At 52.7% G+C, this 21,681-nt stretch overlaps 11 protein-coding genes across 11 annotated transcripts; 7 read left to right on the plus strand and 4 right to left on the minus strand.

Annotated features, from left to right (window-relative positions):
- On the minus strand, positions 1-869 carry BU26DRAFT_516308 (1,2-dihydroxy-3-keto-5-methylthiopentene dioxygenase). Its single transcript, XM_033828296.1, has 3 exons — positions 770-869; positions 340-711; positions 1-264 (listed from the first exon to the last, which is right to left on the minus strand). Exons 1-3 carry the CDS (start codon positions 797-799, stop codon positions 133-135), a joined length of 534 nt encoding a protein of 177 aa, XP_033689074.1. The 5' UTR covers positions 800-869; the 3' UTR covers positions 1-132.
- A 551-nt stretch (positions 870-1,420) lies between these two features.
- On the minus strand, positions 1,421-2,154 carry BU26DRAFT_418599 (thioredoxin-like protein; the record flags this gene model as incomplete). Its single annotated transcript, XM_033823257.1, has 2 exons — positions 1,421-1,738; positions 1,846-2,154. 2 exons carry the CDS (start codon positions 2,152-2,154, stop codon positions 1,421-1,423), a joined length of 627 nt encoding a protein of 208 aa, XP_033689075.1.
- A 184-nt stretch (positions 2,155-2,338) lies between these two features.
- BU26DRAFT_516310 (UDP-galactose transporter) lies at positions 2,339-4,541 on the plus strand. Its single transcript, XM_033828297.1, has 4 exons — positions 2,339-3,017; positions 3,070-3,157; positions 3,208-3,591; positions 3,645-4,541. The coding sequence occupies exons 1-4, from the start codon at positions 2,784-2,786 to the stop codon at positions 4,082-4,084; spliced, it is 1,146 nt and encodes a 381-aa protein (XP_033689076.1). The 5' UTR covers positions 2,339-2,783; the 3' UTR covers positions 4,085-4,541.
- A 120-nt stretch (positions 4,542-4,661) lies between these two features.
- On the plus strand, positions 4,662-6,465 carry BU26DRAFT_602080 (uncharacterized protein). The gene is made up of 2 exons (XM_033835319.1): positions 4,662-6,383; positions 6,449-6,465. The coding sequence occupies exon 1, from the start codon at positions 4,900-4,902 to the stop codon at positions 6,370-6,372; it is 1,473 nt and encodes a 490-aa protein (XP_033689077.1). The 5' UTR covers positions 4,662-4,899; the 3' UTR covers positions 6,373-6,383; positions 6,449-6,465.
- Positions 6,466-6,585: 120 nt separating this feature from the next.
- On the plus strand, positions 6,586-8,436 carry BU26DRAFT_516312 (uncharacterized protein). The gene is made up of 7 exons (XM_033828298.1): positions 6,586-6,782; positions 6,838-6,881; positions 6,932-7,113; positions 7,172-7,743; positions 7,868-7,897; positions 7,980-8,111; positions 8,167-8,436. Exons 1-7 carry the CDS (start codon positions 6,642-6,644, stop codon positions 8,350-8,352), a joined length of 1,287 nt encoding a protein of 428 aa, XP_033689078.1. The 5' UTR covers positions 6,586-6,641; the 3' UTR covers positions 8,353-8,436.
- Positions 8,437-8,641: 205 nt separating this feature from the next.
- On the plus strand, positions 8,642-9,468 carry BU26DRAFT_516314 (uncharacterized protein). The gene is made up of 2 exons (XM_033828299.1): positions 8,642-9,311; positions 9,365-9,468. Exon 1 carries the CDS (start codon positions 9,049-9,051, stop codon positions 9,226-9,228), a length of 180 nt encoding a protein of 59 aa, XP_033689079.1. The 5' UTR covers positions 8,642-9,048; the 3' UTR covers positions 9,229-9,311; positions 9,365-9,468.
- Positions 9,469-9,597: 129 nt separating this feature from the next.
- On the plus strand, positions 9,598-10,789 carry BU26DRAFT_235039 (uncharacterized protein). Its single transcript, XM_033820932.1, has 3 exons — positions 9,598-10,212; positions 10,291-10,464; positions 10,527-10,789. Exons 1-3 carry the CDS (start codon positions 9,658-9,660, stop codon positions 10,713-10,715), a joined length of 918 nt encoding a protein of 305 aa, XP_033689080.1. The 5' UTR covers positions 9,598-9,657; the 3' UTR covers positions 10,716-10,789.
- On the minus strand, positions 10,697-11,252 carry BU26DRAFT_516315 (uncharacterized protein). Its single transcript, XM_033828300.1, has one exon. It carries the CDS (start codon positions 11,105-11,107, stop codon positions 10,871-10,873), a length of 237 nt encoding a protein of 78 aa, XP_033689081.1. The 5' UTR covers positions 11,108-11,252; the 3' UTR covers positions 10,697-10,870.
- Positions 11,253-11,622: 370 nt separating this feature from the next.
- On the plus strand, positions 11,623-14,537 carry BU26DRAFT_516316 (actin-like ATPase domain-containing protein). Its single transcript, XM_033828301.1, has 16 exons — positions 11,623-11,881; positions 11,933-11,998; positions 12,059-12,135; positions 12,201-12,281; positions 12,335-12,501; positions 12,555-12,733; positions 12,785-12,850; positions 12,903-13,064; positions 13,119-13,142; positions 13,193-13,238; positions 13,301-13,565; positions 13,623-13,769; positions 13,830-13,893; positions 13,948-14,092; positions 14,154-14,309; positions 14,370-14,537. Exons 1-16 carry the CDS (start codon positions 11,864-11,866, stop codon positions 14,438-14,440), a joined length of 1,734 nt encoding a protein of 577 aa, XP_033689082.1. The 5' UTR covers positions 11,623-11,863; the 3' UTR covers positions 14,441-14,537.
- On the minus strand, positions 14,477-17,007 carry BU26DRAFT_516317 (P-loop containing nucleoside triphosphate hydrolase protein). Its single transcript, XM_033828302.1, has 7 exons — positions 16,832-17,007; positions 16,738-16,776; positions 16,548-16,689; positions 15,642-16,493; positions 15,326-15,589; positions 15,067-15,263; positions 14,477-15,016 (listed from the first exon to the last, which is right to left on the minus strand). The coding sequence occupies exons 1-7, from the start codon at positions 16,937-16,939 to the stop codon at positions 14,612-14,614; spliced, it is 2,007 nt and encodes a 668-aa protein (XP_033689083.1). The 5' UTR covers positions 16,940-17,007; the 3' UTR covers positions 14,477-14,611.
- Positions 17,008-17,166: 159 nt separating this feature from the next.
- Positions 17,167-18,199, plus strand: BU26DRAFT_235449 (uncharacterized protein). Its single transcript, XM_033820935.1, has 6 exons — positions 17,167-17,344; positions 17,396-17,452; positions 17,507-17,565; positions 17,617-17,706; positions 17,761-17,978; positions 18,048-18,199. Exons 1-6 carry the CDS (start codon positions 17,327-17,329, stop codon positions 18,050-18,052), a joined length of 447 nt encoding a protein of 148 aa, XP_033689084.1. The 5' UTR covers positions 17,167-17,326; the 3' UTR covers positions 18,053-18,199.
- Positions 18,200-21,681: the final 3,482 nt, after the last annotated feature.

Consider the following 21,681-nt stretch of genomic DNA (forward strand, 5'->3'; position numbering starts at 1 on the left):
GGGCAAATGACTAGGATAGAATGGCTTGTGAAGAGAATGATATTTGAATTATCCATTGCAGCTGTCGTTTAGGCCATGAAGCCCATCCCACCGGAAATTCAATAGTCTGAGGCCGTTATCTCCTCTCGTGATTTAGGTCGCTGCAGCAAGAGTCTCTCGCGCCTTGAGGTACTCCTGTCGGTACTGATTCTTGTCTGTCTCGCCGCTTCGGGTCAGCGGCGTCCACTTGGGATCTTCTTTGAACAGGCGCATCGCCTTCGTATACTGCAGCACATCACATCAGTAAAATATCCCCATCACCTCTTCCCTCCTCCTCAAAAATCCTACATAAAAACTCACATTCTCCATATCCGTCGTAAACCGATGATAAATGCCCGCCGGCATAATCATCAAATCATGCTTCTCCAACTTAATCCTAACCCAATCGTCCCCGTCACTCCTGACATCAAAATAACCCCCGCCATCCAGAATATACCGGATCTCTTCGTCCTCGTGCAAGTGCTCATTGAAGAACATCTTCACCTTCTCCTCGTAGACGTCGCCCATAGTGGCGGGCGAGATGGTGATTTCATCCCGGTTCTTGTAGTCGCGGGACTTGGCGAGCGCGTCCACGTCGGCGACGTTGGGGTAGTTGAAGTGCAGGATGCCCAGTTTGGAGAGATACGAGTCTGGGACGGTGCGGCCGGAGTCGTGGGGCTCGCGTTGGTCGCCCTGCACTGCGGGTCAGTGCGATTTCTCCTCGCAGTTACTCGGTTTTGCGGGACGATACCGGGAGGTTGTCGAACCAGTATGCCTTCATGATGTGCTTTTACTCCCTTTCGGTCTGTCTTTGATTATAGAGAGTCTATGGGTCGTGGCTGGGTTTAAAGGGAAAAATGTTTTGGAGATGTCGCACGTGTGCTCGGGTCGAATTGCGTCATACCGATTACTCAGCACGCGCCGTTTGGTTAACATTGGCGGGAAAGAGAACGGTTCATAGAGCCAAAATCTGACCAGTGCTTTTTACAGTGATTGATTGGAGGGTATAGTACTATGCTGATGGTGCTGTGCTCTTAAGGCCGGCTCTTACGACAGCGATTAATCCTCCATGTGGCAGAGGACGGCTATCGTACCTACACCTTCGGAAAGCCGCACACAATTCACCCTGTGTGAGAGATAGGATGGCTTCCTCTTAGATCCAGGCCTTCTTGAAAAGTCCGAATAGATGTCGTATCACGGGTCGCCATCCTTCTTGTACCGAAGCCATGACTTCCACGACATCACTCTCCTTCGGCCGCCGCTCAGCCCTGCAAATGCTGGACCAATGTGCTTCCTGCAGTGACTGCCTTCCATTGAAACAGAGGCAAGTCCTCGTACAGTGGTAAATGGTGTGCCAGGATGCGCTCAGGGTTAACGGCGGAAGGATCCAGCAGAACAACACTCAATCCCAATCCTCGTCGGACTCATCATTTTTTTGGCTCTCCTTTCTCCTCCGCGCTGCAAGTCTTTCATCTTCTTCGGTGACTTTGTTCCTTGCGAGAACGTTCGCTCGTATCAGACGTGCTTCCAGATCCCGTGTGGTGAAGTTCTCCGGCGTCCGACCCAGGCCTTCAAATCCAACGATACGATCCACTCCGACGCCGTCTATAAACGCAATGACGCAGGGTAGCACCTGCATCTTCAATTTTGTGACTAGAAACGGGCAATTGTCGACATTAATCTTGAGGAGTCGAGCCTCGTAGTGAGCCGGCGCAAGGGACTGTTTCAGTTAGACGTCTGTTCTTGTTCCGCGGATAGGATCGGAGGACCGAGAACCGAGTAGCATTGATGAAGAAGGATCTCAATGGATTATGGAAGTGTACTTACATCGAGATGTGTATCCATGATCCTGCAGCGGTTGAAGTCTGGTTTGAAGAAGTGGACCACACAAAGCTTCGTGCTGGTTGTGAGATCCATCAACTCTTTCTCATCCTTGATCTCCGCGTAGGTTCCATGGCCACTCTCCCGCAACTGCCGTGTTTTGTTGAATTCGGCATGAAGCTGCTGCAGGCGCTGCTCGCGGAAGGCATCCAGCGCCGAGTCATTCTCCAGCTCTGCTATGAGGGCGTCTTCGTCGGAGTCGTCCCCCTTGGTGGCGTCGATGATAGCAGCGACCTTGGGATCGAGCTCTGCCATGTTCCTGGCGGCGCAACGAGGGCTGGCTGAAAAGGGAAAATCGGAGGGCCAAGGGATGATGCAGATGGAGACCGATCATGGATGTTTTGGAGAACCTAGGCAGCCGAGGCCAATCACGTGAAAGCGGATATATATCAGGGCTGGCTGACTCTCCGCGATAGGCAAGAGCGCACGCGCCGGCTATCGAATTCTGGCTCGAGCACAGGTTCCGGGGAAAAGAAAAGTGCGTGGGTTTACGATTCTTCGCGCCGCTGAATGTGATAGTGGACGCGCGACGCCATCGCGTGGTAGCATTCGCGGCTTACCCGGCGCGGCTTACGAGGCTTTGCAGCGCCGACAAGGGGTGGCTTGGCGCTTTCGCCAGCGTAAAATTAACACACCTGTTGGACGCCAGGAGAGGCTCAACACTAGGCCGAAAGCACCCCCTCGTCCTCCTTGCGCATTCTCTGGACACGGCGACAGTCTTTCTCTCTCTCCGAGCGAGCCTCCTTTCTTCCTTTTCTCACCACTGTCTGCACGGCGCCTTGTGCCTGCCGCTGATCTGTCCCCGGCCGGCGTCCATTCGCTTCCCCTACGCCAGCCTTTAATCCTCTGCCTTCCGCGATTCGTTCCTTCGTCCACACTCCGCCATGGCCGACGACAAGAAGAGCGATGACTACAAGATCGATATGCCTGCGGGCAGAGAGTTCCGCACGCCGTCCCCGGCAATGCGCCCGCCGCAGAAGCACCACAACCCCATAACGGAGAACCCAATGCTCTCCATCATCGCATACTGTGGCTCGTCGATCATGATGACCACAACCAACAAATACGTCCTGTCTGGCGTCGACTTCAATCTCAACTTCTTCCTGCTCTGCGTTCAGGTCCGTCCGGATAGCCGATCTCGGGGGGTTCGCAATGCTAACCGCGCTGCAGTCCGTTGTTTGCGTTATAGCCATCTCGAGTCTGAAGACCGCGGGTGTCATCACATACAGGGATTTCAACAGCGACGAGGCAAAGAAGTGTATGTCTACGAGGGCGCACATGGCGGGGCAAGTTCTGACGAGACAACAGGGTTCCCGATATCCATCCTCCTCATCGGCATGATCTATACGAGCACCTGGGCGCTGAAATTCCTCTCGATCCCCGTATACACCATCTTCAAGAACCTAACAATCATCCTGATCGCATACGGAGAGGTGCTATGGTTCGGCGGCTCCGTCACGCCAATGGCGCTGTTCTCGTTCGGACTGATGGTTCTGAGCTCGATTATCGCAGCTTGGGCGGATATTCAGCATGCTTTGGCCAGCTTTGGAGGAGAGTCTGAGGCTGCGACAGACGCCATCTCGACCTTGAACGCTGGCTATCTCTGGATGATGTTCAACTGCCTCTGCACTGCCAGCTACGTCCTCGGCATGAGGAAGCGAATCAAGCTCACCAACTTCAAGGATTTCGACAGTATGCCCCCACCCACTCCTATTATCGTGCCACATCACTAATCCCTTTACCAGCCATGTACTACAACAACCTCCTCACCATTCCCGTTCTGCTCGCTGCGTCGCTGTTTCTCGAGGACTGGTCGTCCACCAACATCGCGAAGAATTTCCCTGCCGACAAGCGCAACGCCCTCATCACAACCATGGTCCTGTCTGGCCTCTCTTCCGTCTTCATTTCGTATACCTCCGCCTGGTGTGTCCGCGTCACTTCCTCTACCACGTACTCTATGGTCGGCGCCCTGAACAAGCTCCCTATTGCGCTCAGCGGGCTGATCTTCTTCGACGCCCCAGCCACGTTCGGAAGCTGCTCTGCCATCTTCGTCGGTTTCGTGAGCGGTCTAGTTTACGCATTCGCCAAGGTCCGCCAGAGCAGCAAGCCAAAAGACTCGCTACCCACAACCAACATTCCAGTCAGCGCAAGCAGCCAGAGCATGCGAGACAGCCTCAAGTCATAGACGAATCGATCAAGTGCCCGCAGAGGCGAGGAGCTATTTTCTTCACGTATCACGAGATATGCTGCTTTGCATATCTCTATTTCTCTGCCGTTGTTGGATTGTATCCGATGATGTGCCGCTTTTTGACCGGTAGGATCGATTGTAGTCCGCTTCGTGTATCTTCTATCTCTTGTTTGGTCATCTTAGCCGCTTTAACATTTCCTAGACAGGATTGGCGTTTGGATTTTGGGGGCTACCCGCACGCTTTAGGGTGTAGACATAGTTCCAATTTCATGGAACAGACATGGATGTACGAGAAGTATCTAATCTGACCGAGTTCTACTCGCACGCTGTTTCCTGATAAACGTTTCAATGTTCTAAAGTCGCTAAGCTGACAGTGACAGTTGCTCAGTACCTACCTTTGGAGACGTCGTTGAAGAACAAAGACACTAGACAGAATTCCAAGATCCTATTTCGACCTTCCCACCCTGATTGTACTTTCTTTGTCCGATCCGTGCAGCAATACCCTGTCCGAGACAATGCCATTGTCTTAAATCCAAAAATACTCGCTACAAAGGCATCACTATCTTTTCAGCAATCTCGGCATCCGCGGGTCGTTGGTAATTGTCTACTATTTCTAGTCCTTCGACTCTCTATACACGATCGTTCTTTCGAAAAGCGAATATCAGAGAAGGCTCTCAAACTGTCTTTCCAATCCTTCCCTCACGTCCTAAGCAGTCTAACATATTCTCACCCCGTTTCACATAAAGCTTGTCGAGTCCACAGTCTCATATTCTTTATCATCTCAATATCTTATCAGCCGCTCTTCAGCCAAAATGAATCTTAAGCAGAAGAGAGACACGCTCAAGCGTAACGCTGGCTTCGATGGTACCATTACCCTCTTGGGCAACACGCACAACCTTGGGATCCCTGACGCGGATTTCCGCCATGAGGTTTATGCTGATACGGATGCGCCGGTCCAAGAGAAGAAGCCAGCGCCGAAGAAGGAGAAGCTCGATATGAAGGCGCTGCTTGAGGAGGCCGAGATAGGGGATCCCTCGACGCCTAGCACATCCGCACCTGCAAAAAAAGATGATGAAGGGAGGGCTGCAGAGGGCACGCCCTCTGGCGCAGCGGAATACGACCCCGCAGCACCACAAATGGCGCTCCCCGATCTCCTACGAAAAATCCAAGAAAACTCACGCATTCGCGCCGCCCGCGACGCCACGCCGTGCTACACGCATAATCCGCATCTCCTCAACCACGCCGTCGCCGGCGCCCCCTACACGCACTCCCTCTGCCGCCGCTGCGCGCCCCGCCGCAAATGCCGCCAGCACCGAGAGATGTTCACGCAGCAGACGAGCATCTCGCTGTGCCCGCACAGTTACATGACGCTGTACTGGGCGGTCAATGATCCGGATAATCGGAGATGTAGTTGGAAGTTGGAGATTAGGGACTATTGGGGGAGGAGTGAGTGGGAGGAAAGGGAGGGCAGGAGGGAGCATGGGGGGTGTAGGGTTTATAGGCCGAGGGAGAGGGTGGAGAGGTTAGTAAGTAGGGTGCTGTGGGATATGAGGGCGGAGAGGGAGCCGCTTAGGGGGAATGAGAGGGTGGTGAGGGATGAGCTGTATGCGCTGCTCGGCGCTTGGGAGCGTGCGAATATGCTGAGGGTAGAGAGGCAAGAGAGGAGGAAAGAGCAAGAAAGGCGGGCTCAAGAGAAGCTTGCTGAGACGCTGAGGGTCATTCAGGAGATAAAGGAAAAGGAGGAGGCGAGCAAGAAGCGCAAGCGTTCCGTCGAGGAAGGCGAAGTGGTGGAGAGTGTAGAGGTCGGACACGTGAACAAGAAGGCAAGAGCGGAATCTCTCAAACCTTCATCTACCCAGCAGCCGACTCCTCCAAAGTCTTCCTCGCCGACGCCCGAGCCAGTCAAGTCTGCCACTCCACAGCCTGAATCTTTCCCGCCCGCGGCAGACGTATCGCCCGAGCCTACCGTTCCATCATCTCTAAAATCTGTCTTATCCACGCCTGAACAGACACAACTTTCTCCTCCCACTGCACGTATTAGCCCTCCGAGCTCCGCATCCAACAAACTTAAGCGCTCCATGTCCTCTTCTCCCACCCCTTCAGCAAAGAAATCCAAGAAAGTGCGTTGGGCAGAAGACATCGAGGCCTCACATGATATTGAGCATCCTCGCATCATGTCGCCGGTATATATACGCGAAGAAGACAAAGGGAGGTTCTCGCCGGTTGAGGTTGTGGGTAGGGATTTCGAGGATGAGGTCGATTACGAAGACGGAGATTTGGACTGAAGGAGCTAAAGGTAAGTATGAAAGATACTTGTTTGCAGTGTCAGCCCCAGGATCCCTCACTTATTTTTGTTTACAGCGGTAATAACATAGCGGGTACTTTTCAATGCATCTTACATTCGTTCGTACAAGTTCGTCCTCATGCGGTTAGGCTGCCACATCTGCAGCACAGCCGCCTAGCGAACCTCAATCTCACTCCTCCATTCTCGCACCCTTCATTTCTATTTTCTGTTGAATACGCCTCCACACAGCTCTTTATTTTGCGTTCATATATGGATCCGCATGTGTGGGAAAGCGCCCTCAATAGGCTATCCTGCACCGACAAAACACACGTTCTACATCTCGACAGCCGTGAGGCAGCCAACGACAACATTCTCGATGAAAAGCAACTATTGTCCAAGCTTTCAGAATTTGTGAGATTATTCCACAGGTTCGACACGGCTGAGTCGTCTCCTAATAGTTTAGCAGACCAATACCGCGGAGGACCACCAGCCTGCACCATTTATCCTAATGTAAGTATGAATGCTCTAAACCATGGTGGAAGTTTGACTGACTGGCGGAGAACCGCGAAGGGCGACCCGATCTATGACCCAAATCCGCTCGAGATCTCGAAGAATGTTCTGCGTTCGCTCGTGACGTCCGGGCTCTTCCTTCCCCAGACCATCACCGTGTTCAAAGAAACGCAGTCCCACTTCTCACACAGGATAGAGTACGACATGCAGAGCGAGACTCCAAGCGCAATCCGTAAGTAGTCATATTACAGCTTGCTCAACGTATGGCTTCTAATTCCACATGAAACTAGATATATTCCTTCGCGTCCCGCGACTCCGAAAAATCATCAACCTAGTCATGCGCATAAACCTGCGAACTATGTCCACCATCGCACTCCTAACTTCACGTCTCTCCAGCACATTGGATGATCTGCGATCAAGATGCCTGCGCCAATTGGACACACTGCGAGCGCATCCACTTCATCTACTCAACTTCATCCTGGAGCATCGCATGCGCGACTTGGACGATTGGGTGGAAGACCTCTGGGCCTACGTTGGGGGCCTGGAGAGGAGAACCGGAATTTCAAATGACTGGAGCGGGCTGGAAAGAGGCGGGAAGGAGAGTAAGCTGCAAGGGGCGGAATATGCGGGGCTGCTGCAGGACTTGCATACTGTGAGCGTGGAGTTGAGGCTAGCGTTGGCGACGATGAAGTTTGCGGGGGACTTAGGTGAAGGGTTCAAGCAACTATCACGTAGATTGGATGAAACAAGGAAGGAAGCTAGCGGTGAGCACATGAAGAAGCGCGTTAAGGTGGCATTAGAGGATCAGATTGAGTATAATGAAGTGGTTGTGAAAACCACTAGGGCGAAACTTGGGGAGTTGGTATGTATGCGGCCGTATGCATGCCAGCATGTCTTAGTCTCCCGAGTACAGGCTGGCATGCTGAGTGCTACCCCCTCCCTCTTCCGCTCAAGATATATGCTAATATGTGCCGCGATGCTCATAGCTCGATCGGGTGCAGGCGCAGATAAACGTGGTATGTTTTTCTCCAATAGCACGCCCGCCTCGGAGAACCCCATATGCGCTATACGCACAGTCACTGACGATCACTTGCGCAGACCTACAGCCTGATCGCGCAGAAAGACAGCGAGCAAAACATCCGCATCGCTACACTCACAGCAAAAGACAGCCAAACCATGAAAACGATTACCATCCTCACACTAACCTTCCTGCCGAGCACCTTTCTTGCGGTAAGCTCTTTTCCCTCTACCACCTTGCTCTACCACAAACTAACACTGACTGCAGTCGCTCTGGTCCGCCGATATCTTCACAATGGACCGCGGTACAAGTTGGAGAGTGTATGTCGGAACTACGGTCGCGCTTACGATGAGCGTGTTTGCGTTGTGGTGGCTGTACCTCTGGATCACGAAGTCGAGGCGCCCGGCGTCAGCTGATATTGTGGGAGAGGTGGAAGAGAAGAAGGAAGTGTAGAACGACATACTTTCGTTCAGAAATGCCTGGAATCGTATGTAGTTAAGCATGGTGGCATTGGAGCCTTACTCCAGCACCCTCGAGGAACCAAATCCCGGCTTACTCTAGCAGACCCACACTCCCATCATGATCAGGCACCTCTTCCCAATTATCCCACCACTATACCTTGATATAGAGGTGTGAACAGGTGAGCTCGAGGCCACGTGACGCGCTTACCTAATCAGTCTCCCCACATCCTCCTAGCTCCATCATTTCGAGACAACCTCCAATTCATTCTAACCACCCTGCACTCAATCATGATCATCAGCCCCACGATGCGCTTAAAATTCCTTCGTGGCCAGGGCATCGCATGCGTACTGACAATGGTTGTCGAAGCAAAGTCCCTCGAATTCACGCGATTTCCCTGCAGACGATTCCCACGTCTCAGCGGTCTGCCAGCTATCGGTTCATTGTTGCCGGCCCCCAACCTCACAATGTAGGATATTGCCTTGAGACTCCAATTACCGCGGATGCCTACGGGCTGTGTAGTTGACTTTTTGTGGCGATCCGGACACGGTTAGGTTGCTTTTTCCTACGGCTGGAACACAGCCTCGTCTGAGCCTCAGCCTTCCTCCCAATTCTTATATTCAAATCTGCATTGTGCCGTTGTCGCTTTCCCATGGAATACTCTCTATTTTCCGAAAATCGCTAAAAGCTATGGATCCCGAATCTTTCGAATCCGATTTGCGGAATTTGCGATGCACCGAAGAGACGGAAGTGCAGTACTTTGACTCCCGTGAGGCAGCTGCGGGTGACAGCGTTCTGAATGAGCAGGAACTCTTATCCAAAATTCCCAGCATCGTAAGAAAGATACTCGGATACACAGATATGTACTAATACAACCCCTAGTCCGGCCTCCTCGAGCATACCCCAGCGCAATCGTCAACAACTTCGGACGGGCATGTTCCCTTCATCTTGATGTAAGTAAGGCTTGTTTGTAGGTCCTTGTTAAGCCGCATGCTGAATATTATAGAACAGCAAACGGTGACCCAAATAAATTCAGACTCGGCACTGAAAAGCCACTCCGTATTTCGACAACAGCCCTGAAAACCCTCGTTACTAGTGGCATTCTCTCCCCATTTTTTATCTCCGTCCATCGACAGTCACGACACCACTTCTCACATCGCATTGAATACGACTCTGACAACGTCCGACCGGTCGCTTTGCGTGAGTACCATAACTGCCTTGGCTTCTATAGGCTAACACTCGCGGAAATCAGACGTAGTTTCCCATGTACGAGACACTAAGAGGTCGGTATATTGGACTATGAGAGTTCGTCTCCATGACCTTGCAACTGTAGCTTTCATTAGCTCACGCGACTCTAATCGCACAGCCTATCTGCGATCTCGATGCATCCGCCAAGTCGGCCTCCTAAACTCCCACCCATTCCATTTGGTCAACTTTGTCCTTGAGGATCATGTGGACAGTTGGAGGCACATCATCAGAAACGCGCGGGATGACATATACGACAACGAAAAGAAAACTGGGCTTGGAGCAAAATGGAATCGCTACGAAGAGACCGAAAGTGACGAGAAGCTAGAGCAGAGGGAGTATACAGGCCTCTTACGAGATCTGCAAGCGATCAATTGGGACCTGCGAAGGATGTTGCTAGACTTGAGGTTTGCAGCGGCTCTGTGGCCCGTTTTCGGACATATGTTACAGAAGTTGGAAGGCCTTCGGCACGACATGGGAGTAGGGCCGTTAAAGCCCGGTGTGAAAGCCGCGCTTGAGGATCAGTTCGACTTCAACCAATCGGTGTCGATGGCTACGAAGGAGGCGATGGAGGAGCTCGTGGATCGCGCCCAGGCGCAGATCAGCGTGGTATGTATCCCGGCTTTGCGTACGGCTAGGAGATAGGAATGCGTACGATCAGAATTCGCTAACTAGGGATCACCATAGACTTACAGTCTTATCGCGCAAAGAGACAGCGAACGCAATATCGAAATAGCCCGACTGACGGCAAAGGATAGCAAGACCACGATCCAAATAGCCAAACTCACAGCAAAGGACAGCCAGATCATGAAGACCATCACCGTCCTCACCTTGACATTCCTGCCTTCCACGATGCTGGCGGTAAGTATCTCACCCCATCCCGACCTCGCAGCGACGGAGAGGGAATCTGACTTATGCCGCAGTCACTCTGGGATGCGGGGATCTTCACGCTCGATGCGGATAAGAGCTGGCGCATTTATGTAGGCACTACCTGCGCCCTCACAATTACCGTGTTCGCTCTCTGGTACTTGTACCTTTGGGTGTCGAGAACGCGTTCTCCAGTCACGATAGGAGATGAAGAGAAGCAGACCAATACTGAGAAAGGAGAATGATTTGCATTCGAGCAATAGGGAATTTGTATGTCATTAGGTGTCATCATTCGTCCATGCAGGGAGGAGACCAAGCATGCCGCCAACCCCAGTACCCAATCCCATCCTTATCCAAGCCCATTCTCATGCACTCTCTGCATTCTTGCCGACATCATATCTCAACAGCCGCCGCCGCCGCCACCGCCACCGCCGCCCCCATCTCCTCCTCCGCCTCCTCCGAATCCACCTCCACCATCCCCTCCACCGAAGAACCCTCCACCACCCCCTCCATCACCACCGCCGTAATATCCGCCGCCTGCGTATGCACCGCCACCGTGATACCGTCCGCGTCGGCGACGGGTCTGTCGCATCGGTGGTGGATAGTCGGATGCGTACTTTGAGCCGCCGCAGCCCATTTTGTGTGATTGGGGGGCTTATAGGTTGTAGAGCGGTGGAAGGTTGTAATGCAGATGCGAGAATTACGTTCTTCTGCTCGAGATATCTTTGGACAGCCGACGTAGAAAGTATTCGGCTCGTGAAATTCCGATTTCAAGGAAAACCGCTTAATGTATGGAATGATGATGTCGATGAAGTGCCCCCCACAACAACGGAAACCACGCCCTATTTATCCCCCCCCCCCCCCCCGTTCTTTCTTACCTCGTATCTCGACTCTGCCTTCCAAGCATGCCGGGTTGCCTTGCGCGGCCGGACTGCCATCATCAGGCGCCCTAAAACGTCACCTCTCGCACCTTCAGCTTCCCTGATTGGGCTGGCGCTGCCGGAAACGCGAGAATGGTGGGCAGCCGCAAGGCTGAGACGGGACCGTGCTCGGGAGCTAAGCCACGAGTAGTGGATCACGTGGGCGCAGCATGGTCATCCATGTCTTGGACGTTGACCCTTCTTAATTGGGTGAGCGTGCACTCCTCCTGCACCACCATGCAAGTGCGCCTAGGTGGCTGCGCTAGACATGCGCAGAACTGTACACCGGAAAATGAGCTGGCCAGAAGCTCGTGTGCGTGCATGTCCAGCCCACCCCGTTCCTCGACTTTACTCGATCACCCAGGCGCTCATGCGTTTCATGGACCTTCTGACGAAGCACTGAATTCTCGAGTCTGGGGCTCATCTTCCTGTTAGGCCAGATTGTACAAGACACGCGTATCTACCGTCACGCAATGGCTGGAAAGATTGTGGCAAGTATTCAGCCTTGTTCTTGCGAAGGCATCAGCTAATCCACTACGCAGGTAGCAGTTGATTTTGGTACCACATATTCCGCCATCGGATATGCCTTCGTTGCGGACGGGTCCGATGTGAGCAGATCTCCGTCCCTCATCCGTAGTATTGATGTACTGATAGCGTCCTCCTCTTAGCCAGGCGACATAGTGTTAGATGTTATCGATAAAGGCTGGCCCGGACAAGGCCGCCGAAGATCACCAAAAATTCCAACGTGCGTGAGGATGCCGTAAACCAACCGACATCTGAGAATCCTGAGCTGATTGATTGATTGGGCAGTGTCTTCACGCTGGAAAGGAACACGTTCAAATATGGTTTCCAAGTGCAGCATGACCCGGATCGGGTCTGCTTCGCGAAGCTGTAAGTTCATCATACAGGATAGCCTCTAGGTACAAAACTCACATTGCCCCCAGGTTTCTCGACCCTACGCAAATCGAACAAGCCCAACATCTTGCCAAGTTCACCGCTGTTTCGACAAGCTTGTCCATAGCGAAGCTTTCGGATTGCGTCACCAGATATCTCCGGTGCTTACGAGAGCGAGCGTTCGAACATATGGTTAAAGAAAAGGGATGGACGCAGGGTAAGTACTCCAATGTGTACGTTCCGTTTCCCCCCGCTCATTCTTGATTGTAGACTTCATCAAAGGGACGCCTCATGACTACGTCCTGAGTGTCCCTGCTATCTGGTCGGATAAGGCCAAAGATCGCACGCTGAAATGCGCTCTTAGTGCCGGTTTCGGCGACGAGAGTGATCCGTCCAGCATCAAGCTCGTCCTGGAGCCCGAAGCTGCTGCCGTCTATACAATTACCACGGTGAGCTCTGATATACTTGCTCTCTTTGTGTCTCAGCTTACACGCCTTCAGCTCCCCAACTGCGCTCTGAAAGTGAATGATGTTTTCGTTGTATGCGATGCAGGTGGTGGCACCGTCGTATGTTATGCCAAAAAAAACAACCTAATGCAAGTATTTGACCGTCAAACAGGACCTTGCGACATACCGTATCACAACCTTTCAGCCTTCACTGCGCGTGAACGAGGAAGTCGTCGGAAAAGGCGAGCTTTGCGGCTCCGTTATGCTGAATCGTCGTTTTATGGAATTCGTGGAGAAGAAGATCGGCCCATTTGCGCAGGAGTTCCAGGACGACGTATGTGCCCACCTACCAACAGCGAGGATAAATCGTCCCTAATACGCATGGCAGATTGAACGAGAATTCAACGATGTGGTATGTGCCACGCCCCTGACGTTTCGGCTTAGCACTTAAGCGGTAGACAGATAAAGCCTGCTTTCAACGGAGACGACACCGTATACAGACTCGAAGGTATGCCTTTGACACCATTAGCATTAGCGGCATGAACTCTGACCCGTATTTGCGATCCCTAGTCGATCCGGAGCTGCCCGATAACCCAGCAGAAGGAATAGCGAATGGAAGCCTTACCGTCACAAGCGAAGATCTAGTAAAAATCTTCGAGCCGGTGGTTGAATCGGTCCTTATCCTGTTGGCAGAGCAGGTAGAAGCCGTGAAGGGCGCGGCGCCCGGGAGGAAGATGCCTGTCCTTTTAGTTGGTGGCTTCGGAAGCAGCGAGTATCTGAAGATGCGGATATCACAGCAGTTCAAGAACTGCACTGTGCTGCAGCCTCCTGACGCGTGAGTAGTTCATACGCGCCCTGCTATTTGCGCTGCCGCTAATTGATGGCGTCGTAGCTGGTCCGCCGTTGTGCGTGGCGCCATACTTCGCTCGATGATCCAGAATAGGAAGATCCGGTGTGCATACGGCGTGATGGCACGCGAGAAATGGTCTCCAGAGAAACATGAGCAAGGCCCTCTGGCGCCTTATGCCGCAGATTACAAGTGCGTATACCGACATTCTGGCATTCCGACATTACGAGGTCAACAGCTGACTTTAGCTAGGGTCTGGGACGCATTCGAGCAGAAATGGACATGCAAGAACCGAATGACGTGGTACGTCAAGAAGGTGAGTTGACAGTCTCCTTGCGCCGCCAGAGCAATTTTGCTTATACCTACCCAGGGTGACCAGTTCAACGAGACTAAAACTGTATCATTCAAGTTCTATAGGAACGTCGGCCTGCACCATAATTTGAAATTCGAGATCGACCTCTGGGCGTATCCAGAGGGTAGAGAGGGTGAGGATGGACCGCCTTTCAAAGATCTGGGTAAGGATGAACCGGTCGGTACTCGGTAGCGCGTGGCACTAATTAATATGCACGAGCATAGATTGTCGACGGATCGCAATAATGAAGCCGGACCTTTCCGTGATTCCGAAGGCGTCGCTGGAGAAGCGCCAGTCCCCGGAGGGGCCTTACTACAAGGTCTTATATCAGCTGGAGATGAGTTTTGATACGACGATTTCGTTCAGGCTTCGATATCAAGGTAAGTACCCGGTTTATACAAACGTGGACTCATGGCAGTCGCTTACCTGGATTCTTCCAGACCAATTGTATGGGATGGTAGAGACTGAGTACCTAGAGCCCGAGAATGATGGAGGGATACGGAGGGAGTAGGCTTGCGGACGGGGAAGGAGATCATCGAGATCTGGAGCAGATGCCTTTGCTTTCCTATGTATTTCTCACGTACACAGCCTCACGATATGAATTCCAGAACTCCGAATATGCAATGGGAAGTGAGCCGCCAATTATCCGTGATGGAACAATGACCCATGAAACGCAATGTGCCTAGGCGACTGGCACTGATACCTTGTCGCCCGGCACTCTTCTGATAACGATGCGGCCTCCTTGTACCTCTGCTACATACTCCTCCAGGGGCTGCTTCTCGCTTATATCCTCGTTTCCTGCTAGGTACTCCCGTATAAGCGGTGCCTCCACTTTTGTTTTCACCGCCGACTCTAAGCTTCGAGCGCCGGTATCGGGATCATAACAGTCGCTCGCAAGAGTTGTACTGACAGTTACGTCATCCTGCAGCCTCAGATGGAGGTTTCCTACCAACTGGTTGGAGAGGGATATCGACTGGCGCACGTTGCGGGCGAGCTGTAGTAGATATTGATGCACTATCACCGCTTGCTGATCGGGCGAGAAGGGTAAGAATGGGACTATTGTTGATATCCGTCCAGATAGCGGGAACTAAGCAATGAGTAAGTCAAAGGTGTTTTGATTTTGAGAAATAAACGTACGCCGAATTTGGATTTCATGGCACCCAAAAGGCGCGGCTGTAGCTGATCTTCGATGACGCATGGATCTGCGATGGGGCTATTTGTGGAGTTGTTCTTGTAGAAGTCGGTTATGACGGGATCGAGGGCGTTACTGGCCAAGATCCAGATAATTTTGGAACAGTCTATGCTCTTTCTACGGCGACGGTCGAGATATCTCCCTACGGATGCGGTCAGAGCCATGTTTCATATTGTAAGAGGCCAACGATACGGAGCGACTTGCCTTCATCGAATAGGATAAGAAGGGAATTCAGCACTTCCCGGGTTGACTTCTCGAACTCGTCTAACATGACGATTGCCCTTTTTCCCGACTTTGCTAGGAGGAAATTGTTCAATGGAGAGCCTCCCTCGCAGCCTACGAACGGCGGCTTGGGGCCAAAAAGGTCTGTCTCGTACTTGATCTCCGTCATATCAATGGTATGGGTATCCAGTGATAAAAGAGACCTAAGTCGCCTTCCAACTTCGGTCTTGCCATGTCCGCTCGGCCCTGCGCAAGTAAATTAGTTCGTATAATCTGATGAGTGAAAAGGTGGAATTACCTGCGAAGAGTAGCACTAGCGGCTTTGGATTAGGTACCACCATATGGCTCAGAAGTCGCTCGGTGAGTATCCTGATCGCAACATCTTGACCTACAATACAGTAAGGAAGGCTGAAGAGCTGAGTAACGTTGTACTTAGTCGCGGCTTGTAGGCTTCGTCTGGATGGTTGTTTGTAGGCTTGTGCGCGAGAGAGAAAATATCGTTGCGTTGTATTGAGCGCTTGCTCAAGGCGCGACCGGAAGTACGCATTGCACCAACGTTGGTCCATGTCCGGAGAGTCCTCTTCCCCTTTCTCAACGGAGCCATTCGCGGCACCGGTACTTTGCTTTTGCGTGGTTCTATCGTCCCTGATAGGAACAGTAGAGGCGCTCGCTCCGTGTGCCAAGAGAAGAAGAACAATTGTCGTGCTATCTTCTCTCAAAACTGAAGAATTGAAGATTGCAAAAGCGAGTAAGGGGATCTTGTATCTCCCATCGATGGCGTTCACATTCGCGCCATAAGCGATCCAGGTCCTTACAACATCCTCTCGGTTCGTGGCTACGGCGTAAAAGATGGAGGGGACTCCTTCGATGGACTGATTGATGGCGTCAAGTACTGCTTCGCGTTGGAAGTACGAAAAATACTCGACAATATCGGCAAGGGAAAGCCGTTCGTTCTGGAGGGCCCATAGCAATCGCCTGAGCGAGAAAAACTGGCTGGAACCTTCGCGGGGGGAGAATGGGCGATCTTTCCTTCGAGGATTGAGAGAAGGTAAGCTATGTCGCTGTGCATCGGTGACCGTAGGCGTCTCATCCGTTAACACTTCAAGCCCTCCTTGGGGCGGTAGTTCGCGTGCTCGCTCGGGTCGGACTTCTGCCCCACGAGTCAATAACGGATCGAGCCAGTACGAGATGTGAGGTACAGTACCGGGTGCATCGCCTCCATCCGAGTCTAGCGTAGTGGTGCGGGTTTGATGTGCCCGGTCGAGAGGGCCGAGTGGTGGGCTCTGGGGTGGGTTCTGGCGCCGGGCTCGCGTATTTGGCTGTGTGGGGCGCATCCACGGTTCAGACTGGAAGGACGGTGAGCGTAACTCTTCCCCTTCCAATATTCCACTTACAAGTGACCGAAGCGTCCTCTCTACATCATTGCTACACACCTGATCTATCGTCAGTGGTGTTCCTGAGCCTGCGCGAACAGATATGGCAGCCTACTCTCAATGCTGCGATCGCCCGAGTCCGTGTACATCCGACGCGTTCAACGATGCTTTCAACCGCATTGAAGTGCGATCCTCCCGGAGCGTACTGCTCCTCGGTCATCATACTTGTCGACCCGTCGTATGCAGAAGGGAGACCGAAAAGCGATGGTAGAGCGCATTGTTGGGAGTGAGTTGTCCATGAGCGTGTGCTGCGCGAGGCTGTGCAGGAAAGCGCAGCCACCACGCCTTAGACTTCCACGTGACTGCATGGCTTTCAGCCTCGTGGGAGTTGCCTCTACCCCACCCATCTGCTAGGCGCATGCTCGTTCTACAACTCCCGGCACTTCAATCGTGTTTGCCTCAGCCGGCCCGTGCTGCACCTGCGTTCCATTTGAACAGGCGGCCGCGCTCAAGGCGCGACTTTGATAAGCTCGCTCACGCCGTTCTTGGCCTTCACGAGCAGTATCTGGACGTCTAGGGCGGGTAGGGTCCTAATTGCGAGCTGGAAGCCATGGAGCAACACATACTGGTTAGAGCGCGTACCCTGCTAAAGATCCAATGGCTAACATCGAGACTCCAGGTTGGATTGTACATAGGATCTGGGGCCGCTTCTGCGGCCGTCATGTTATCTGACAAGGTGGATTACGTCCGCAGTACCGTACAAGACTCGCTCTGACTCGGACGCACATAGAAAGACCGGGCGCCCACACAGATAACCTGGCCGTTTCGACGCAAATCGACGATTCCGCTGTAATATTACCATCTGCCTTTCATGTAGAGAGCCGACTGACCCCTGGGAAGGCGTGTACTATATGAGGACCGGGATGCAGAAGCAAGCTTTAGATGGGGCGACCAGGTCGAGGAAGCAAACGCCGACACTCTGTTTGGCATGTATGTCCGTCAGCCCCACTGCAATGATGGATCAGCCTGATAGTATGAGCGCAGCTGCGCTTTCACAGATCCCTTCTACTCGGACGACGAAGACCTGGCCGGATATCGAAGACTAGTGGACCAGCTTCATGGCAAAAGGGGAAAACAGTACTACCATCTTCCTTGGTCGGTGTATGCAGATTTGAGTTCGATCAGTGATGCACAGCTTATGCTGTTCATCCGCGCCGTCAAGCAGCATGTACTCGATTCTTTGACTCAAATATACTCAGAAGGTATGTTAGCCTGCTATCAGAGCAATCGCTCGCTGATGAGAATCCCACAGCGGCGATGCGGATGAAAAGGTTAATTTGCATTGTCGTTCCGCCTCATATATCTGAGCGGCAGGCCAGGAGGCTCAGACGAAGGATGATGGAATCATTCCAGGATATCTCAGAGACCATCAGGTTCATCACACAACCCCATGCCGCTTTCCTAAGTCTGGAGTGGCACCAGCAGTCAAGACTGAGAATCGGTGACTACTTGATCGCCTGTCATATTGAGGAGACACTGACTGTGAGTCAACTCTATTATTGTTATACAGTTCATTACTCACACCGGGCAGACCATCTCCGTGCTTCGATCGGTAGACCACCCTTCTTCCATGCATTTTCGTCTTTCATTCATACGTGGCGTCGCACTGGATGTAGGTTCTAGTGACGTGCTGGACGGATTCCAGGGCTATGTGGAGAATAATTGCCAGAAGAACATTGCGGCTGTTTTCCGAAAAGACAAGATGTCAGCGTCTGAGGTTTTAGCTGACCTATTGAAGGTAATATCCAGGCGTAGCAGTGTGTTTCTACTCTGATTCTAACCGGCTTACAGATGAGAAACACGTTCGCCGACGTATGCAAGCGATACCCTTCAGTACCTAATTTTCCGGCTAACCACATCCGCAGCAATTCAGCAACGTATCTGCAGAGAAGCCTGAACTCATAAGAAGTAAGGATCAGTCCTGCCCGGGTCACAAGCCTCGCTTGAAATGTTAACGCGTCTTTAGTTGCCTCCTTGGGTCTGCGGTTGAGGATGTCAGTCGAACATATGCAGGAATACGTTTTCGATCCGGTGATAAAAGGCATTGCCTCACAATTGCGTGTTCAGATTGAAGCACTGCCACATAGGGACGCAGCAATATATATACTTCTGAGCGGCGCTTTGGGCGAGTCCCCATACGTCCATGACTACTTAGAAGAATCCGTTGGTTCTAGCGCAGTCTTTCTGGACTCTATCGATGAGTGAGTACTCCTCACGTAATATGTTAGCCAATCTAAGCTGATATTCGCCAGGGCATTGACGACTTCACTTGGGTCGGTAATGCATCTCACCCCCGGCGCAGCGGTATGCGAGACCCACAGCGCAAACTGGACTGTCGAATACAGACACATCAAAATCCTTGACGTCATTCAGGATTTAATAAAGGAGCAGGAGGAAGAAATTTATATGGAATCCAAAGAAGCGACCGAACCAGCTGATCAGCGATGCATCACGCGCCGGCTTGAGATGATACTCAAGAAAAGAATCATGTCCCGAGGCATCAACGACCACACAACAAAATCCACCTGCCTGTCACTCGTGCATCTTCTTCATAGGTACGACCGCTCCGACGAAGCTCTAGCCTTGATCCAACGGTTTGCCCGCGAATACACGAAGGACAGACGCGCTGCGCTTGGCCCTGGCGATGCGAGGAATCAGCTGGAGAACCTGCACTTAGCCGCCGCCCTACAAGACAAGATCGCGATACAGATTCTGGTCGCTGGTGAGACGGCGTTTCCTATAAATGCTGGTAGCCCAACTTCAGCTGGCATCCACAAGGCTCACACGCCCTTGGAGCTACACGCCTGGTACTGCCAGAAAGAAGACGATAGTGTCGAGATCTTACTTGAGTCAGGCGCCGATGAAAGCCTTCCCGCAGCCACACGCATAGCTGCTCGAAGAGGACGCTTAGACCTTCTTCAAACGTTTGAGTCTTGGCGACCAGATTACTTCAAGCGTGATGCCGCTAGGCTGTTATATCTTGCATTAGCTGGAGGCCATCTGGAGACGAGTTTCCGGCTTTCGGAGCTAGAGGATGCCAATTGGTCCCCTTTGCCGTTATCCCAAGTCGAGGATCCTTTGACTCGGGAGCCAGTCTCTCATGATGCTATCAACACTACCTTGGGTGCCTTAACTATTCCGTCTTACATTAAAAAAGCTTTGGCAAACGGGGGGTTGATAGGGGACGTTGGACTTCTTATGAAGGAAACTGGCACATCCGAGGAGCTACCGGGGTTCTTTGATGCCGTGGAAACTCAGGAGAGCACTGGGTTAGGCCCTGCTTCGGACTCATTAAGCGAAGAGAACCAGACGTTGAAGGCCGTTCAAATGCAGGCACACGCGCCAGCTGGAGCCATCGAGTCGGTCGCCGAGCCACATGGTATTGACCTACCCGATGACAGCGTGAAAGCTACAGGATCTGGACCCATTTCCCCAGAACCACGGTCTGCAAATGATGGCCTCGTAGAAGCGCTCGATGCCAGCGCACTTAGAGAGTTACTCGAAAGAGACAAACGACGCAGGGAGAGGAAGCGAAACGCGGAAGAGGAGCGCTTGCGCCGTAAATTGGAACGCCGCGCAGAGAAGCAAAGAGCTCTTGAAACAAGCGCAAGCCCAGCTTCTCCTGGCGAAGATGTGGACGTTATCAATATTCAGAGTATTGAGAAAGCGGTGCCTATATTGATGCGCAGCAACACAGTACCATCTAAGAAATCGCCGTTCAATACCATCTCTTTGGACAAATCGCGCCACGAACCAGCGACCACTCAGGCTGGGCAGCCCGCTCAGCCGTCTGTATCGCTCGACCCAAATACCAGAGACGTCGAGGGCAGAACTGAGCTATCGCTTGCGGCATCTCGCGGCGCACTTCGTACCGTCACCGCACTCTTGGCCGCGCATTATGGCCATATCGACATAAATGCTCAAGATTATCAGGGCAGAACTCCCCTCGGTACTAAAGCCCCCGTAAAAATAGCTATGGCATCTTTGCTAACTTGCGTATAGTAAGTAAGACCCTTTTGTCTTCTTCTAAGACGTTACGTATGCACAGCACCTAGTGGTAAACATGCGGACACGTTTCTTTATACCCTACCCCTCTCTTAAACAAACCGGTATTCGTACTCCAGCTTTTTTAAATGGCTTGCTAACTATACCGCCACTTTTGAGGCCTGGGCCACGATCAACAACCACGCCAGCATAGTCGACGAACTCCTCGCAAACGGCGCGAATGCAAACATCGCCGACAACGACGGCCGCACCCCGATATCATGGGCAGCAGCGCGCAATAACGACCTGCCACTATCTTCCCTTATCCTTGAAACAGACACGGATTCGCAGGACAACGACGGCCGCACGCCGCTCTCCTGGGCCGCTGCCTCGAACAGCGCGTCGGCCGTAGAAAAGCTTCTCGCCGCTCCCAACCGCAACTTCAACGTCAACAAACGAGACAAAAGCGGGCGTACGCCTCTGCACTGGGCCGCGGCCAGCGGGATCCCAGCCTCGATCTGGCTGCTGCTCAAGCACGGCGCCAATCCGTTCCTGCACAACGACCAAGGCGAAAACGCGCTGGCATGCGCTGCTGACAGGGAGAAACAGTGCATTCTGTGGTGTGCCATGCGAGTGAAGTGGTTGTCGCCCGCCGCGAGCTCACGCGTCCTCCCTGACTGGGTACGAGCACAAGTAGACGGCAAGTTCCTGCGCGAAGCAGTCCTCGCCGGGAACGCGTTGGTTACAGAAGTCGCGCTGGGCATTCTCGAATCGGCCGTCGACTTCGGCACCGAGGGCGACACAGTGCTGCACGTAGCCGCCTGGCACGGCCACGACGCCGTAGTCAAGGCGCTGCTGGAGAACAAACACGCCGTCCCGGATATCAACGACATGGACCGCGGACGGACGCCGCTGCACCTC

Source organism: Trematosphaeria pertusa (assembly GCF_010094035.1).
Source record: "Trematosphaeria pertusa strain CBS 122368 unplaced genomic scaffold BU26scaffold_3, whole genome shotgun sequence".
Classification (NCBI taxonomy): Eukaryota; Fungi; Ascomycota; class Dothideomycetes; order Pleosporales; family Trematosphaeriaceae; genus Trematosphaeria; species Trematosphaeria pertusa.